Source organism: Gobio gobio (genome assembly GCF_949357685.1).
Source record: "Gobio gobio genome assembly, chromosome: 25".
NCBI classification, from domain to species: domain Eukaryota; kingdom Metazoa; phylum Chordata; class Actinopteri; order Cypriniformes; family Gobionidae; genus Gobio; species Gobio gobio.
Genome location: NC_137121.1, coordinates 27,257,615 through 27,276,220, shown reverse-complemented (window position 1 = coordinate 27,276,220; position 18,606 = coordinate 27,257,615). Strand labels below are relative to the sequence as shown.

General features: G+C 39.5%; 1 protein-coding gene across 1 annotated transcript; it reads right to left on the bottom strand.

Moving 5' to 3' along the window:
* Positions 1–3,113: 3,113 nt before the first annotated feature.
* LOC307121460 (uncharacterized protein) lies at positions 3,114–9,879 on the bottom strand. Its single transcript, XM_079809054.1, has 5 exons — positions 9,834–9,879; positions 9,316–9,404; positions 7,635–7,721; positions 5,982–6,163; positions 3,114–5,901 (listed from the first exon to the last, which is right to left on the bottom strand). Exons 2-5 carry the CDS (start codon positions 9,392–9,394, stop codon positions 5,029–5,031), a joined length of 1,221 nt encoding a protein of 406 aa, XP_079665180.1. The 5' UTR covers positions 9,395–9,404; positions 9,834–9,879; the 3' UTR covers positions 3,114–5,028.
* Between the last annotated feature and the right edge of the window lie 8,727 nt (positions 9,880–18,606).

Below are 18,606 nucleotides of genomic sequence, written 5' to 3'. Positions count from 1 at the left end.
GACGATCAATAAGGGTCTTATCTAGCGAAACGATCGGCCATTTTTAACTAAATAAAGTTTAAGTTTTATAAGCACAAATGCTCGCCTTGCTCTGTTCAGTGATGTGCGCTCGTGACGTCATGTAAAACGCAATTACTTTGAAAAGGTCACGGTAGACGCAGGCGGAAGTACCGAGTCAGTGTTTACAAATGAGCGGAAGGAGGACCGTATCCACATGTTCAAACGTCTTTGCGCCTGCGTCTAGCGTGACCTTTTCAATGTAATTGTGTTTTACGTGACGTCACAAGCTTAGTAAATAAAATGTTTATTTGAAAGTGAACTAATCCTTTACAGTTTGTTTGGCTATTCAAACCATCCTCCTCAGTGCGTGTGGGGTCATTATAGACACACATCCTCTTCCAGGTAGATTTTTACCATCTACATTTGATTTTAAAACTTAATTATTGCCTAGGTGAAATGGGTATTCCAACATTTAAACTTATCTTTCTTGATTTGTGCCTTTTGTCACACATCATTCATGTATTCTCAGGTCTTTTACCACAGTGATGGAAGACTATAGGTATTTTGCCTGTGTGCAACTTCATATTTAGAGCCCAGTGAAAAAGGAAGGCAGGACGTATCACTTGATCAATAAGGTGAACTTAAATCTTACCATATGAATGGGAATATAGTTCAGTTAAATTTTTACTCATTAGATTTTGTAGGGGTGCCAATAATTTTGAAAAACCCATATTTATTTAGTTTATTCCACATTTATATTTTGTGTAAATTAACTTCAATTGAAGGTTAGATTTTTGTGAATTTTTTAAATGACAGACTTAGAGGAGGAATGGCAAAAGCTAATTTCCACGCTCAGCTTTTTACCAAGGGTGCCAATATTTGTGGAGCCCACTGTGTGTGATGTATTGAGTATATGTGGGGTTTTGGGGTATATGTGGAAATATGTGGTGGTAATATGTATATTTGTGGCACTGCGTATACAGTATCTGGGTATTTGAGTATGTGATAATATTGGATATAGTACAACGTGACATTGGGTATATGTGGGGGGTATTGGTGTATTTGTGTTATTGGAGATACACTATGTTGCCAAAGGTATTGGGACATCCCTCCAAATCATTGAATTCAGGTGTTCCAATCACTTTCATGGCCACAAGTGTATAAAATAAAGCGCCTAGGCATGCAGACGCTTCTACAAACATTTGTGAAAGAATGGGTCGCTCTCAGGAGCTCAGTGAATTCAAGTGTGGTACTGTGATAGGTTGCCACCTGTGCAACAAGTCCATTTGTGAAATTGTCCTCACTACTAAATATTTTACAGTCAACGGTTAGTGGTATTATAACAAAGTGGAAGCAATTGGGAACAACAGAAACTCAGCCATGAAGTGGTAGGCCACGTAAAATCACAGAGCGGGGTCAGCGCATACTGAGGCGCACAGTGCACAGAAGTCGCCAACTTTCTGCAGAGTCAATAGCTACAGACCTCTGAACTTCGTGTGGCCTTCAGATTAGCTCAAGAACATCCAAGCCTCACATCACCAAGTGCAAAGCATAGCGTTGGATGCAGTGGTGTAAACCACGCAGCCACCGGACTCTGGAGTGACGAATCATGCTTCTCTGTCTGGCAATCCGATGGATGAGTCTGGGTTTGGAGCTAGCCAGGCCTTCTTGTCCAACGTCAGTGCCTGACCTCACAAATGACCTCTTCTAGAAAAACCATTCTAGAAGAATGGTCAAAAATGTCCATAAACACACTCCTAAATCTTGTGGAAAGCCTTCCAAGAGTTGAAGCTGTTATAGCTGCAAAGGGTGGGCCAACTCCATATTAAACCCTACGGATTAAGAATGGGATGTCATGTAAAGGCAGACATCCCAAAACATTTGGCAATATAGTGTATGTCGGTGTACTAAGTATATTTGGGTATATATGGTGGTAATGAGTATATTGGTGGTACCGGTATATAAGGGGGTATTGGGTATATGTATGTGTGGTTTTATTAGGCTCGTGGGTAGCACCGTTGCCTCACAGCAAGAAGGTATTGGGTATATTTTGGGGAATTGTATAAATGAGGTGACTGGGTTTATATAGTGCTGTTGGGATATTGTGGGGCAGGGGATCCCAACTCTGGCCCTTGAGGTCCACTTTCCTGCAGAGTTTTGCTCCAACCCTAATCAAACACAACTGAACACGCTGATCAAGCTCTTCAGGATTACTAGAAAGTAATAGGCTGGCGAGTTTGATCAAGGTTGGAGATCAACTCTGCAGAAAGGTGGACCTCGAGGGCCAGGGCTTAGAACCCCTGTTGTGGGGCATTCTGTCTATGTGGGGATATGAGGGGTTGTTGGAATGTGCGGTGGTGTTTGCTGTATACATGGTGATTTTGGGATATGTGGTGGGAAAGGGTACATGTGATTTTGATATATACAAGTAAAAAGTCATTTTTTTAAATCTGAAATAATTTTCACAATACATATTGAAATGGTTTATAATTATTTCACACTTTTTTAAAATAATAGTTTTACATTTTTACCAATACATGTATAATTTTGATGGATTTTCATAATTGGAGATCAAAAGTCTGGGTCTAGAACAAAGGTAAATTATAAAAGACATTCGCAAAGTATTAAAAATAAATGTTGAATGTAAACCTTGTATGTTAAAAGGTTTAAATTCTGTAACAAAAATAACAAGTTGAAATCAGTTTTACTAAAATGAACACCTTGAAAATAAAATTGCCCACAGTAGAAACACCCATGAAAAGTTACAAATATTAGTTATGTTGAATCTATTGATTGTCTTCAGTAAAGTTGCTAAAAACAATTGCCGATAAATATCTAATAATGCCACATAACCAACAGAAATGCTCCGGTTGACTATGGGTATTTATATGAAATTAGGCACTAATATTTCATAAACAAATCTGTAATCTACAAACATTTAAATATTAAATTATATCTCATTTGCATTAGGTCTTCATCTTACAATTCCATAGCTTGTATGTTGTGTAACATTAGCAACACTAATTTGTAAATACTCAAAATAACATGATTACGTTAAGAAAAAAAATTCCAAGACTCTACTCGAACAAATCACATATGACAAGAAAGTCAGTGCATTAGATTCTCTTTAATATCAACAAGTACAAATGCATTTTCTTCAAAAACATGATACAGAAAATACATTGCCTCACATTATTCTGGTTTCTAACGCATTGAGAATGTCTTCTAGGCTATTAAATTTAACCTGAGAGTTCATGTTGTTAGACCTTTATACAGGGTGAGATCAGCCATCCAAAAAATATATATTTAAATAGGCTAATGAATAAGATTGAAAGCAACAGCAAAATGTTCCATTTGAATCTAAATACAGCTTTGCTAATGTTAGAAGCTAATTGCTGGCCCGTAGAAGAAGGTAATGATCACACTGATTGACGTCACCACCACACTGATTGAAGTACAGGCATTATTCACGGTGAGCACTGCTATGAAAACTTTACAACAGCTTATTCAGATGGGACTGATCTCTGCCATACATCACAAAATTACACCGACATGGAGCATTTCAAAGCATAAAGACGACGTGTTTGTCTATACCTGATGAGTGCATACAGTGTGCGCGTGTGAATGTCACAATAATCACACTGGACAAGTTCAAATAAAAGGCACCAAAACTCAGGAGGGTCTTTCTTCACCAAACTGCGCACTAAATATCAAAATATAATAAATCACTGCTGACAAGCATAAGCCATGTCAAATATTTGAGAGCTGTTTTCCCAGGAAGCAGATGTATGTCACCAAGAAAAACACGTGTATTAAAATACCCAGCACATTCACTTACATTTGAAACCATAAATGTTGCAAAAACGTTCCAGTATACACTGGAATTAAGCGGCGTGTTACAAAGAGATATCAAGGTTTGTTGCATTGGGATGTTCACTGGTAACATCTCAAAAAAAAAAAAATCTGATTCTCTAAATAAAAACGCATCCAAGATGTCTCGGTGACATACATGTGCTACCAGGGTTGTTGCATTTTTCTAAATGGCAAAATAAAAATTCAATAGAAACCATGAACAACAATCATTACAGAGAAGCATAAACATTATCGTAAAAATATTTTGATCTATATTCACTGCGCAACATTAAATCAAACTAAGCCATGTGTCAGCAAACTTGTGCATTTCCTTGTGGTTAGTGCAATATCAAGCCTTTGCAACTGAGCATTGCTCCACAACTCATTCATTTCCCAAATACCAACACTACATAAAAAGTATAAAGTGGGCCAGTTTCAATGCTTTACATAAATCGCAAAATTCACATTTATTCCAAGCACTGAAATTAGTATTTGATCAAACATGTTGAATATTACACATTTAATAAAAGACGCTTAGTAAATGAAATGACTCCTCATAGAGGACTACTCTTACTGTGTATCTTTCAACCCTGGATAAACGCAGAGACATATCAACCAATTTTCAAATGAATAAGGAGGCCAACAAAGGTTGTGTTTTGTACTGCCAGATACAATGACTAATCACGTTTAGTCCTCAATCTGTTAAGAAAGAGTTTGAGATGTTTAGTTGATAGTACTCCAGTTTGACGTTTCAACCTCAGTAGTGGCGTTTGCAGTCATATTATGTAACATCGTTTCATCTCCTGAGAGCTTCCAATAAATTTCTTCCTCAGCATAAACCTGCACAGCATGGCTATGTACCCATGTGAAGAAGAATAAATAAGAGATATATTCCCAAACAAATCCCATTGTTTAGCAGCTGCACAAAGCGTGTTTGTTCTTGTTTAATTTAGCTAGAAGCAAAACGAATGACTCAAATTCTCAGGATTTTTTCTCTCTAAAATGGCCACTGAACAACTCAAGTAATTTTCACAGTTAGTACTCACACTATGACATCCAGCCCAGTTAAAACACAAAGTAAGCTGCCTTTCACTGTTAACGGAGGAAATAATGTACAAAATAAAAGCACACACTACCATAAGTTCAAATAAAACTGAGGTTCCCCAAGGTTCTCTATTAGGTCCAAGCCACTTTGCGGGAGATGGCCTGTTTAAAGCACTCTGGGTCCGTGTTCCCGCCCGGCCGCAGAGCTCTTTCGAGACTTACCAGAACGTTCTGATGGGACTCGCGAATGTTGATGGGGTGTTTGGCTCTGAGCAGCTCATAGGCAGCAATAAGCCTCATATTTTGTTTGACCATGAGGTACTGAATAATGCAAGTGGGGGCAAGGGAAAAACCATCACGACAATGCACCAACACTCGCTTCCTCTTCTCCGTGGAGGCATCGATGCACTCATTGATGTCCTCGAAGCAACGGTGCTTGAGGGCGAGGCCTTCTTGGACGCTGTCCGGAAGGTCACTCATGTCCACTTTGAGCCGAGACCAACTATGCTTGACACCCCTTGAACAAGTGCAAGGAATGACTCTCAAACAATTCTCCCCAGGTAGGCTGCTCATGTCGATGATGCTATCGATGTTATTTCGGCACAACGTACGTCCACTATAGGCCGCGTTCAGGTTGCCCACGTAAATGTAGTCTGTAACCTTGGATATGACCGGATCAGAGTACTGGAAGTGTTCAGAGACGCTCTGCTTGGGTTCTGGAGTCTCTGGGCCCGTCTTGGCACTGCCGGGAACTGCCCTGCGACTGTAGTTGCGCATTTTCTTGGATCCGGAGCGGGAAGGTGGGTTGGAGTCAGACTCAGAGCTGCTGTTCCAAGGAGGGGAGAAGAGTGAAAAGCGACTAGAGGACTTGCTCTTGGTGAGGTGCTCCACCGGACTGGAGAGGCCGGAGCTGGAGGTGGTGGTGGAGCCAGAAGCGCAAAAGAGAGACGCTCTTTCCAGGGAACCTGTGCTGCTGGCTGCTCCAGCACTATGGGCCTGCTCCATCTGACAAAAAAGCGCCACATCATTAAGAAAGGGGTTCAAACTGGACATCCTTCAGTTGACTTGAAAGTACTTCCACCTACCTGAGCTTTGAGGTTGTTCTTCCATTCCTGGGTCTCCAGAGCTTTAAAGCGTCCATTGCTGTCAGAGGACACTGAGAGACACAGGGGCCGATGGGTCCTGGGGGGCAGCTGGGGCGTCAGGGCCATGGCTAGCGGCCGAGAGTCAGGCTGCTCGTTCCTATTCATCAGATCTGGACAGGAGCCTTCAATACACAGATTGAAATTGATGAGCAACTCTTTAAACTTCTTTAACAAAAGTATTAATGTGCTTTCATGCAAAATTCAACCCATCTGACAATACAAATTAGTTCATTTTCACAAACTTTTATGTCCAGTGTGAAGGGGTCCTTATGGATGCATTAAAATATGCACCTACAAATCTGGTTCTGAGTAAACAAGATGGTTTTAGATGCCTACAGATGGTCAAATAGATGCAAGAAAGAAAAGACCAGCAGTCAATTCATTATGCAAAGACAGGAGAAACCTCCTTCAACAATGCTGATCTAGATACTTCCAGATGTTGTGATGGGTAAATGTTTTGAATTTTGAATTGGTTTTCTATTACTTTTGCCGACTGAGGCCACAAAATTTAAGATGTTCTATCGGCATGGTGATTGTGGGCATTCTAACAACTCCTAGGCCTGGTTTCACAGACAAGGCTTAGATTAATCCAGAATTAGGCCTTAGTTGAGCTTCCTCAAGAACCAATTAGGTTTGTTCTCACGAGTCAAGTAGGTTCGGTTCAATCTGTTCATCATATAAAGCAATCAAGTCTCTTAAGAAATTTGGACTAAACCACTCATATTTATTCGTTTTATTAGTTACGATCTCTTTAGAAACTTTTTGAAGCGTCAAAGTGGTAGTTGCGTAGCTGCCAATGGAGATCACAAATTAATTTGTGTTCCAAAGATGAACGAAAGTCTTACGGGTTTGGAATGACACAAGGGTGAGTAATAAATGACAACTTTCATTTCTGGGTGAAATATCCATTTAAGTTTCTCCCTATAAGGCACATGTCTGTCAGTGAGCATGTGATTCAATGAGGACACTCATTAATGGAGCTGAGAGTTTGATCCAGGACAACACGACTCAGGCATTAATACTCCCACACATCTCACTTCAGACAGCCATTCCATCGTTTCATTGTTCTGCCAATTGACTGTGTATGTTTGTTTACACGGCAAAATGCTAAAAAGCAGTTTAGCTTTTAAAATTTAGCCACCTGCAACTACATTTTAAGTATCTGCACATTAGCTGGTGAAAAACCAATGAACAGTGCTGAAAGACATTCAGACTCATGCCGTATTGCCAATTTTTTTTAAATAAACAGTTCCATACAATGAGTTCTTGTTTTAAATAAAGAAATTAGGCATTTACAAGCATACACAGTTTGTACCCAGATTCTCAAATTGAAATTCATTGTTATTTCTTAAGCTCTCTTTTATTTATTTGCAATAACATTTATTTCAATTTGCTTTCATTTTACTAAATCAGGTTTAAGATTTTATTGCCATATGGACCAAATACCTATGGAGAACACACCAATAAGATATTTAACAGAAATAATTATTTGCTAGACAGTGACAAAGCATATGAATGTCAGCACAATACAGAAAACAACATTTTGTCCTGAATAATCCAAACAAATACATGAACACAAACTGTAGTACTTACCAGTGGCACATGCTGAACGAGAAATGGGCTGGAGCTGCAAATGATTGCGAATCTTGAGAGAGTTAAGTAGATTTTTTGCAATCATGCCTGGGTAAAATAGAACAAAATAACAAAGCAGGATAAATTACAGTGAAACACTAAGATTGTCTGAACCAGAAACAAATCACCAGTAGGGTGATGAAAAAGAAGATCCTATAAAATCAAAATTGGAGTTGTGTGGTTTTAGACCATGTCTGTGCTCGGGGGGTGTATAAAAACTTTCATTCAATCAAATGGTCTTTAAAAAATAACAAATCATGGTTCATGGCTGTGGAGTAAATAAAAGTCTATTGTTTGATGTTTAGAAACATAATTCAGAAGCTTAAAATGTAAAATATTGGGAAGCTTAATAAGTAAAAATAATAGAAATATGCTGTACAGGTACACCTTCTGACCAATGAATATCTTCATTGAATATTGTGAACAGTACTTGTCAATTAAATACTTAAATCTGAATTTTTTTGTATTAATTATAACGTTATTAATTACATCTTTTTATATATTTATACTTTATTATATTTTCCCAGGCCTCTTCCATTACCTGTTATTTCAGGTTTGTCATGGCATCTTTAATTGTCGATAAAGATACACACTAACACAGTAAAAATATTTTAATAGAAAATAAATGTCTGTTAGACGCTACAGTAAAACCTGCTCCTTTTAAGGTAGTATTACCATGTGCAGTAAAAATTATAGTAGATTTAACAGAACATGATTTTACAGTTTTTGGAAGTAAAAAGCAATATCAACGACCGAACCAAACACTGAGATGTATGCACTCATATTTCCCCTAGTTAAAATCATAATAAAAAAAATTTAAAGCACAAAAGTCTTTATTCAGAGACCATAAGGACAAAAGTGTATACCAAAAATGTGCACTGAGCAAAAACCAAAACGTTTTTGATTGTATTTGCAACGTGGGAAAAAAAAACTAAATCAAGACAATACATGACGGTAAAATACTGTTAAAATTGTGTTGTTGTTGTTTTATTAAATAAAACATTTGAGTCACTAATAAGTCTACAGTTTATCTCACTTATCATATCCACATATTTTTTTATATTTTTATTTTTATCTTATTTCCTATTTTTATCTTTTACTTGATTTATTTATAATTCTACTTATGTTAATACTTTTTATTCTAATTTTATTCTATTTCTATTTAATTTCTTGTAACTGTTATTTGCACTGTCCATGGAGCGGACCTGTTTACATTTCACTGCCAGTTGTATATTGTGTATATAACTGTGTATGTGACAAATAAAACTCTTGAATCTTGAATCTTGAAAAAGTGAAAACTGATAAAAGAAGCTCCCAGAATTCCATGCGTGATGCACCACATTTATTCGTTTAAATAATTACATTGCATATTATGTTGTTCAATTAATGTTTGCCAATATTTTAGTACTATGCATGTTACCCTGACAGTGTTTTGTATTTGTGGAAAGGTTTATGGAAACAGCATTAATGATGAACATTAATTCATCAAGGCCATATTGATTATATATTACCTTGAATTAGTGGCCACTGCAGCTGCTTCTACATAAATATGTGGATTTTAACGTAAATGCAGCCATATTTATTCAAAGTAAAGATTGTTTAGGAAGACAATTCAAAAAGGCAGGCTTGAAGCAAATCTCACCATTTTGTTTGGAATGCTTTTTCTTATCCAGCTGATGAGGTGCCATGATGTCTCTGCTCCATTTTTCCAACGTTTCCATCTTCCACCCCCTGTAAACAACATGAGCAATCACGTTTATTTCTCATGATAAGTGATATTTGCAGTGTGAAGCATGCATATGCTGGTCAGATGGGCGACTGCAGTGAAGAAGGGGACAGACAGACACCCCCGCACTCAAGCATTCCAGGACAGTCTGTTACAGAAATATACGCTGTGGTTCCACGATCAAATGCTGCGGAACACAGGCATTATTATATAAACGCACAGTGAATGGCTCGGGTAAAACCATCACTGCGTTAAATGAGCGTTTATGTCTCATCAGTTGTGTGTGTACAGCTCCATCCGGATGGATGTGCTGTATCAGTGCATGCACGCGACTCAAAACAGCAGACAGTAACAAACATAAGACAGATATACAAGACATTTATAACGTTTTTAACCAGAAAATATATTAAACATAAGATTGTTTTAAAACAAACCCCAGCCATTCATCTTTGCAGCGCTCAGCTGAATGAAGCTCACGTGGGCAGTGACGTCACAGAAGCGACATGCTACGCATCATGGGAAATGTAGTTGTTATGTGGTCGGCCAAAGTGGGTAGTGGGCAGACAGCCTTGAAGATAGTTTATTTATAATTAAATTTAGCTTAAAATTGTATAAGGTGCTGATTGTATTTTTTACCCTCAGCATTCAAAAAAATCGCCTTCGCTAATTTGTTTAAATAGTCATACAGTAGGCTATGACAGTCTGAATTCATAAAAAACTGTATAATGATAGAAGGGTTAGGGTTACATCATTTTTGTTGTATTTTTTTTTTTGTCTCCATTGTTTGTTTGTTTAAATGAGGCCTAGAAATAGACTGTTTCCTGTGTGACAACATGCCCCACAATGTCACAAAAGCTCAGCTTGTGTAAAATGAACTGTCTGGACAGTAACAATGAAAAGGTTTTTGCAGCCTTTAAATGAACAAATATAAAAAAGTGTGACAGTGTGAATTCTTAAGTATAAATATTTGTACCAGGTAGGACAAGAAGGCAGAGACATAGAATTGTCGTATATATAAGTTTCCTAGTAGGAAATTCGACATGAACACCTATTAAAATCATATTTACTTCTAAAATGTGAAAGGAAACGTGGCAATAATTTTGATTCCTGAGTTTCCGACTTGGAAATCCCACACATTGCTGCTGTGACTGGTAGGCCCTATGCTTTATTAGTTCCCTTTCGAAATGGTCTCTCACATTGCGTGAAACATGCTTTGGGGAAATTCGGTTTTCTCCGAATACTGAAGCCTTCTTTGTTAAAGGTCCCATGGCATGGCATTTTTCTATTATTTTATAATGTTTCCTGAGGTGTACTTATATTGTTAGTATGATTTTTACATCATAAAATGTCATAATTTAGAAATAAAAGGCATTTTTTCTATACTACTGTTTGCCCTGTGGCTGAAGGCCCTGTTACAAGAGGCGTGTCTGCTGTGAGACTTCAGTAAAAACGCCCACTGTTGTGATTGGCTGACATCTTTGCATTTGATATGAGCGGAGGGGGCGTGGTTTAACGAGGTCTACGAGGCACGAGCTGCTGCCAGAGAGACGGATGGACCGGAGTTCACTTCTCATCAGTTCTGTCAATCTCAGTTCAGTGAACTGTTTTAGTTACAGCAGATACTTCAGGTTATTAGTCTATTTCTAGTCGGAGGGGCTGTCACTCATGTCAGAAAGTTAGTAACTTTAGTAAATTATGGATCAGCGCTGACTGGAGACGCGAACCGTTTAGAACGATTCAGTCCGATTTGGTGAACTGATTCGGTTCACTAAAAAGAACCGGTTCAAAAGAAAGATCGTTCGCGAACCGGACATCACTAATGTACCAGAGACTGAGCTCAGCGATTGCTAACAAAGTTATTTATAGTAACTACTGAGTTATGAGAGCGCTGTCAGTCAGCGCGAGTTTATTGTGTTTGTATCTGAGAGTTCTGAATAAACACGAGTCCCAGTCACACCGAGTCCGTCTTCATCATTATTACCAACTTTGTAACACATGCAAAGTACCATTACAGCTGTCGAGATGAACAAGTTATGAGTAAGTGTTGATAATACCATTATTTTTAGATATGTTCCTATCATATGGAAAGCGTCAGTGACGCGCATTGAGTACACAGCGCAAACAAAGACACAACAGCAGTAATCGGCGTGTGTAAGGTTTATCTCTAAAGATGTTACTCTGCTGATGTTGAGCAGAAACGACTGTATGCACATTGTAGAACAGATAGACGCGACGAGGACGTACAAAAACACTGACTCACAAGATAGAAAACACGAAAACACCGTTCTGTCGGGAGAGAGAGAAGCCGCAGCGTGTGCACGAATAATAAATAATTAGCTACACATAAGAAATCACTGATCACAGATCAGAAGGAACTGAAAAAAGACTTCTGTTTTCATTTGTACATCCAAACACTGAGAAACTGCCAGCGTTCACTCGTTCACAAGCAATGATCTCTCGAGCGCTTGCATGGGCGTGCCAGATTCTCTGGGTGGAGGAAAGGGAGGAAACCGTTCCTGCTTGGACGTCAAACCAGGAGACTTCAGGATTGGCTCGTCTGGCCTGTCATTTTCTGAAAGGCAGAGAGAGACAGCCAGAACTCGGCTTTACACCGATCAACATTTCTATCCACTTGGGGACAATATTCAGGCTAGGGGAACTCATATTAATGTTGAAAAACCTCATAAAATGAAAATTTCATGCCATGGGACCTTTAACATTAGTGCAAAAGTTCCAACACAGGTTTTGTTGAGTAAGAGGTGTTTGCTATTCTAATCAACAATTGGAGTTTAAAATAGCATCTACGCTAATGTTAGTCTCTCTGTTTTATCCCGAGGTCTACTGCAGTCAGCCGGATCCGGGCCGTATCCAGTTCAGATGGTGAACCTGCGCCCGGACAAGACCAACGCAGGACCCTGAAGTGTCTGCAGAGACTCTGTCAAATAGACTCCCCCTGAAATTGCCTCATCGACACGACATCCTCAATAAACACGTCTCCGGCGTGATGACTCCAATTGTTCGAATATTCCTATTTAATAATTGTTAAATCGATATGTCAGTCATCCTCAATAAAACCCGTCTCCGGCGTGTTGCCTCCGATCTTTCGAATATTGCACTTTAATAATTGTTTCATCAATACGGCATCCTCAATAAACCCGTCTCCGGCGTGATGACTCCGATATTTCGATTATTCCTATTTAATAATTTAATCGACACATCATCCTCAATAAACCCGTCTCCGGCGCGTTGCCTCCGATCTTTCGAATATTCCGATCTATTATGACCTCTGACCTGTAAAGTTGTCAGAATAATAATCATACGCTATTTGTTAATTGGCCAGAGGAGAACTGGCACCCCAACTGAGCCTGGTTTCTCCCAAGGTTCATTTTTCTCCCTTAGGTCACCTGATGGGGTTTTAGTTTCCTTGCCACTGTCGCCTCTGGCTTGGCTTGCTCACCGTTTTCTCCAGAACGGCTGTACGGCTGAATAAAATTCTGTTGCATTATTTTCCTGTTTAACACTGTGAAGCTGCTTTGAAATAATCTGCATTGTTAAAAGCGCTATATAAATAAAATTGACTTGACTTGACTTGACTTAAAAAATACGACTGATGGACCAACAACGAAGTTCAGGCATTATTAAGCTTATATGTGGAGGACGAAATCCTACATCACCAGACTAATTTGCCTAATCTTCCTGATACTTTAGAACATGATGGAAACGCAGACAGCATCAGGTCTGTGGGAAAAAAGATATTGGGAAATTTTGGTGGAAATTTGGTGGAAACACAGCTTAAGTCGGCGCTGTCACAATCCCAGGTCTGGGTCTTTTGTTTTGTATGGACTTTTATGTTGAAGTGCTTTCTATTTTCATTGTTTCCATGTTCTTTTCCTGTTTGGTTTCTGGATCTTCATGTTGTCTTATCAGTTGTTATGGTTACCTTCATTGTACACGCCTGCAGTCTATTATCTACTCATTGTTTTGTGTATTTAAGGTCTTGGTTTTTCATGTATGGTGGCTAGTCGTTAATTGTAAGTCTGGATGTTCTGATCTGCTTTTACTGGTCTCTTGTATGGATCACGTTTGTGTTCTGGTTTTGATGTCCCTGTATTGTTCTGAGGAGTCTTGGAATTAAATGTGTGCGTGCATATGGATTCTCTTTCAGCTTCTTCTCTCAGTGATCCGTGACAGGCGCAGAATGCTAAATTTCACACCTAATTGAGGAAATTGGGCTGTGTTTGATACAAAATCCCACTCGCAGGCGCCTTGGTGAATTGTTCAAGCTAGGACGATGCCAGTAAGCCCCCTGTCAGAGACCGGCACCATTCTTCCTGGAAGTTCATGAGTTCAAGTTACCCACCCATGGCGCACCTCCTACTCAACTCGCATCCACTCTTCTGCCTCAACTGTCCTCACCACCATTAATGGCGCGGAGCAAAAAGGCTATGAGAAGCTCCCTCCTCCTGCGCCTCTCTGCCCGCCCACTGATCTGGGATGGAAAGCCAAGCGGTCCATCCGCCTAAATCCTGCAGAAAATGGTATTGTGTAGGTGGCCCCAAAGTAAATAACGAATGATTTTTTATAACAGGAATGAATCAATCAAAAACTTACTTTAGCTGGGCAATAACTTTTTCTAGAGCTGATGTACAGCCAAAACCATCTCTCTTCAATTAATTTCCTATTATCATTGTATTGAAACTATCTATATTGTAAAAAGGAAGGTGACTTAACTTGACTTGACTTGACGTGACTTGTGCAAGTCTGCCCAGAGGACTGGTTCATATCGGTGTATCTGAAAGATGCTTATGTTCATATCCAAATAGCCCCTCATAACCGACCATTCTAAAGATTCACTTTTACCAAGTGCATGGACCCGGCTCTCTCCCCTCTGAAGGCATGAACTATTCACCTGGAGCATCTTGGGCTCAGAATCCATTCACCCAAGAGTGTCCTGTCTCCCAGCAGATGAGTCACCTGCCTAAGGGCAGTTCTCAACTCAAATGCTCTCGCCCGAACGCTTGCTGAGTATTCAGCGTTTAGTGGTGTCATTCAAAGTTCCTTTCAAAGCTTGGCCTGGTAACACTGTACTACCATTGGGCCTGCTCCATTGCAGTATCGACCTGCAGTATTGGCTGGAAGCCCTTCCCACACTTGGCGTCAGTGACACTTGTGCCTCAGAGTGGACCACCGCTGTGTCACAGCTGTGACCCCTTGGAAGGACTCCAGCCTATATCGGACAGGTGTCTGATTGGGACTGATCTCCAGATGGAAGAACACGACAGATCTGTGTTCGGCTCCTGGTCCAGCCTGGAGCAATGCCTGCATATCAACGGCCTCAAACAGCCCTACAGGGGCACCACATCCTGGTCCGTTGACAGGGGTAGCGTTCATAAATCGCCAGGACTAGGTTGTGGTTTCTCTGCAAGATAGCAAGTTGCCTCCTCCTAAGGGCACAGTGCAGCCTGGGACCTGAAATACCTTCTCTCTCAGACAAGAGGCAAAAAAAAAAAACCTGTGGTCCCTCGACGGGAGCCATCGCAGCTCCACTTGTGTACAGTCCGGAACGAAGACCCATCCGTTTGTGATGTGTCATTCTGTCCTTCTTACAGGAGCTGCTGGATAAGCTGCTAGATAAGCTGCTGGATTCCATGCTCAAGGTATACATTGCGGCTATAATGGCGAATCACGCCCTCGTGGCCGGCCAGTCTGTAAGAAGGAATGACTTGGTCTTTAAATTCTTGAGGAGAGCCAGGAGACTTAACCCGCCTCGCCCTCATACTGTTCAGATCTGGGACCTGTCCACTGTCCTTCGAGGCCCTCGAGTTGAGCCGCTCCAAGCAGCCTGTCGCTGAACACCACCTTGCTGCTAGCTTTAACGTCGGTCAAGTGTGTGGCCGACATGCAGGCACTCTCTGTGAGCACTTCCTGTTTTGAGTTTGGGTCTAACGACTGTAAGGTCATCCTCAAACCCAGACATGGATATGTGCCTTAGGTGCTCTCTACCCCGTTTAGAGAGTAAATCATTACTCTGTTAGCTTTCCCCGCCTCGGATGACGAGCAGGGCGCTAACTTACTTTGCCGAGTACAAAAACAAACTTATAGCCAATCAGCAGTAAGGGGCGTGTCTACTAATGAGGGGGGGGAGAGAGCACTCAGTGCATGTCATTATTCAAACGACACGACACAGGAAGGACATTAGCCGAGCGACGACAGAAAGAGAGTGATGGCAGATAAAAAAAACAAATGTGGAAGAAATGTGGAAGTCTGTGGAACAAAAGAAGGCTTACTATCAGGCAAGAAGTAGGACCCGTGTAAATATCAGATCATCTTTCCAGTGCTGGAGCGAAGGCTGAGGTTGCTTTATTTCTTCTCGATAGGCGAGTAACATTGATTTTGATTTGTTTCATAGAACTTATATATGCTGGCTTTTGCTTAAATATGCTCGTGTGTCATGTTGGCTTGCTTGTTTGTTTGCGATCATGTCGTTCACTTCAGTGATGATAATTACCCATTCATTTCCACACCGTATAAGCCTGGAGCGTCTAAACCTCCTCGTTCTGTGTTTCAAGCGTCAGCTCCCAAAGTGTGTCCGAAAAGTAAGATAATAAACTCCTAATATATGTTTGTTTCCTTTGGTTCCTCTTTTCGTGATTGATATAACCCTCTAATCTTGTCATATTTGTAATATGTTCATTAGGTGGACTGTCGTGCTCGTGCTATCGAGTTGTTCATGAGAACTGTGTTTGAGTTTTTGGGATGTAAGGGATGACTTTTTCACTGAACATTCGACCTGGATTACCATAGTAACACATATTGCGTTCACTTATTGATGACATCATACCCTCGGACGGCTGGCACAGCAGATTCCGCCATAGTCGTTGCCTGGTTTACTTATGTGTGGGGCGGAGCTATCAAAATAGGGGCATGTTTGTTTTGGTGATTTGAAATCAACGTCAGTTACCAGAAAGGACTTACCTCACCTTTAACGTATGTAAATAACCATTTGAAGCATATTGGATGTTTTATACACAGCAAAAATAGCATGTAGGCCTATTTGAAATTCCAGAATCTTCAGAAAGTTCAGCTAGTTTGGTCTATATTTTGGCTTTGATATATACAAATAAATAAATAAATAAATTCTCACAGTGCGGCATTCCACTTATCAGCATTCATATCATTTGCATTTTTCTTTTTTCTGTTTGTCTGACATGTTGGTTTTGATGTTAAAATAACATTTCCCCAAGAAACACACAAGTCCTCAATGATTCCTAATTCCTTCCAACAACAAAGCACTTGACTGCAACAAACTCATAATTAGAACTTAAGAAGTGGGAAGAAGGACATTTACGATAGCACATGAGGGCAGCATAAGCACAGGAAGGTTTAATAAACCAAAACCTACCCAAAAAAATCACATGAAATTCTATTTTTATAAGTCTGTTTCAAGATACATTCATTTGTTGTTTCTGGAAACGCGTTTCAGTCTGACCGCAGGACGGATTTCGCATGGTTTATGTGACCCAAAATTTCTGGAAAAACTGTTGTGGAACCGAGGTAAGTTTATATAAGACTCCTTTCAATTGAGTAGATCATTTGAATGTGCTCCTCCCGAACTTTGTTAATAAATCATCATACAGGTGATTCTTTTTTCAAACTGTTATATTTTTAATTATTGTAATAATTTGTTACTCATTGTCATGGATCACAAGATGTAACAGGTCATAACAATATTTCTCTATATAATCTATATAATCTTATAGCTTACTTTTCTTTTGGTAATATTTAATTAATTTTATTTATAAAAGCCCTAAATAGTAATTTTCCTAATTCTACAAAATTAAATTACTTAAAAAAATTCCTTTTATCTTTAAAAAATGTGTCCATAAATCAATTCTATTACCGTGCCATACTTTTCCTTTAGATTGGTGGAATTATCTCCCACAACTATGTAAGATACAGGAAATGATGTCACTTTCCAGAATTTATCACTGATCGCACAGTGGGTAGTTTAAAAGTCTTTTAAACATGATTTTATTAGTGCCATGTGTTTTTTTCTTTGACTTTTTGAAATGCAAAATGTATCTCCAATTATAGAATCACTCATACGCCAAAAACAACAACCGCAACATGCCTACCAACTCAACGTCATTGAGAAACAAACCAATGCAGATATCCCAGAAAACTAAAGAGCGGCATGGACACACAAATCGGATCTGAACATTTGCTATACACAGTGTGGACATCAATAATTTCAGATCAGATCGGATACACAAATAATCTGATTTGGACTGACAGTGTGAACGTAGCCTTAGACGGTTTTAGGAATAGGATTTCAAACCACATTTGAATGTCGCTCAAAAAGGATTTGTAAAAAAAAAAATGCATTTCAAGTAATTTTTTGCCGTTCACATTTGATAAATCTGATTGGATTCCAATAGTATATGAACAAAAATCAGATTTGGCCTGACAGTCTGAACGAGGCTTATATATGGTTTGAATTCAATTTGGAAAAAATAATAATAACTTTCAAAAACCCGTAGATATGAAGAAAAAAAAAAAATGTTGCTGCCAGTCTGAACAGGGCCTTGGAGTCTCTGAGCTGATGAGTTGAATCAAGTGTGTTTTATTAGGAAGAGTTTGAAAATGTGCACAGTTAGGAAACAGTGTTGGGAAACACTGCGATAGTATAACCACAGTACCAAGATGCTTTTTTGTCATTGACTCATTGTCCAATTACATTTCCAAAGTAAAACCTCTTGAATCTAATTCAAATAGCCTATACATAAAATCAAATGTCTCACCTCGTTTTGCTGCTACAGCAGATGCTCGCGTGAGAAGACTGAAATGGCTTGTACAGCTTGTTATCTGTGTTCAGGATAATCAGAGAGATGCTTTCTCCTGCCTCACAGTTTAATTGAACAGCTTCAGGTTGCTGCAAGTATCCAGGAAACCCCTCCAAAGCGTGATGTCACACACACCTCCTTCAAGGTTCAGCCCATTCCAACTACGGATTATCGTATAAAACAGAAATGATCTAGTAGCCTTTTGTGATTTCAGAGATAGATGTCAACAAATTCCCAAAAATGGATGCTCAATCTTTAACAAACAGAGCAATGAGACAGCTTGGTAACAGACCCTCATAAATGCAGGATCAAATGCGGTATAACACTTTATTTGCATAACAAAGGGTCAGTCTGTGTTCCTCAG

Bases quoted from the DNA above. Each gene is read 5' to 3' on its own strand.
- LOC307121460 (XM_079809054.1), bottom strand. From the start codon at position 9,394: ATGGAAACGTTGGAAAAATGGAGCAGAGACATCATGGCACCTCATCAG. The intron at 7,722-9,315 runs GTGAGATTTGCT...TATTTTACCCAG, and splicing joins AAAGCATTCCAAACAAAATG to GCATGATTGCAAAAAATCTA. The intron at 6,164-7,634 runs GTAAGTACTACA...TGTGTATTGAAG, and splicing joins TCGTTCAGCATGTGCCACTG to GCTCCTGTCCAGATCTGATG.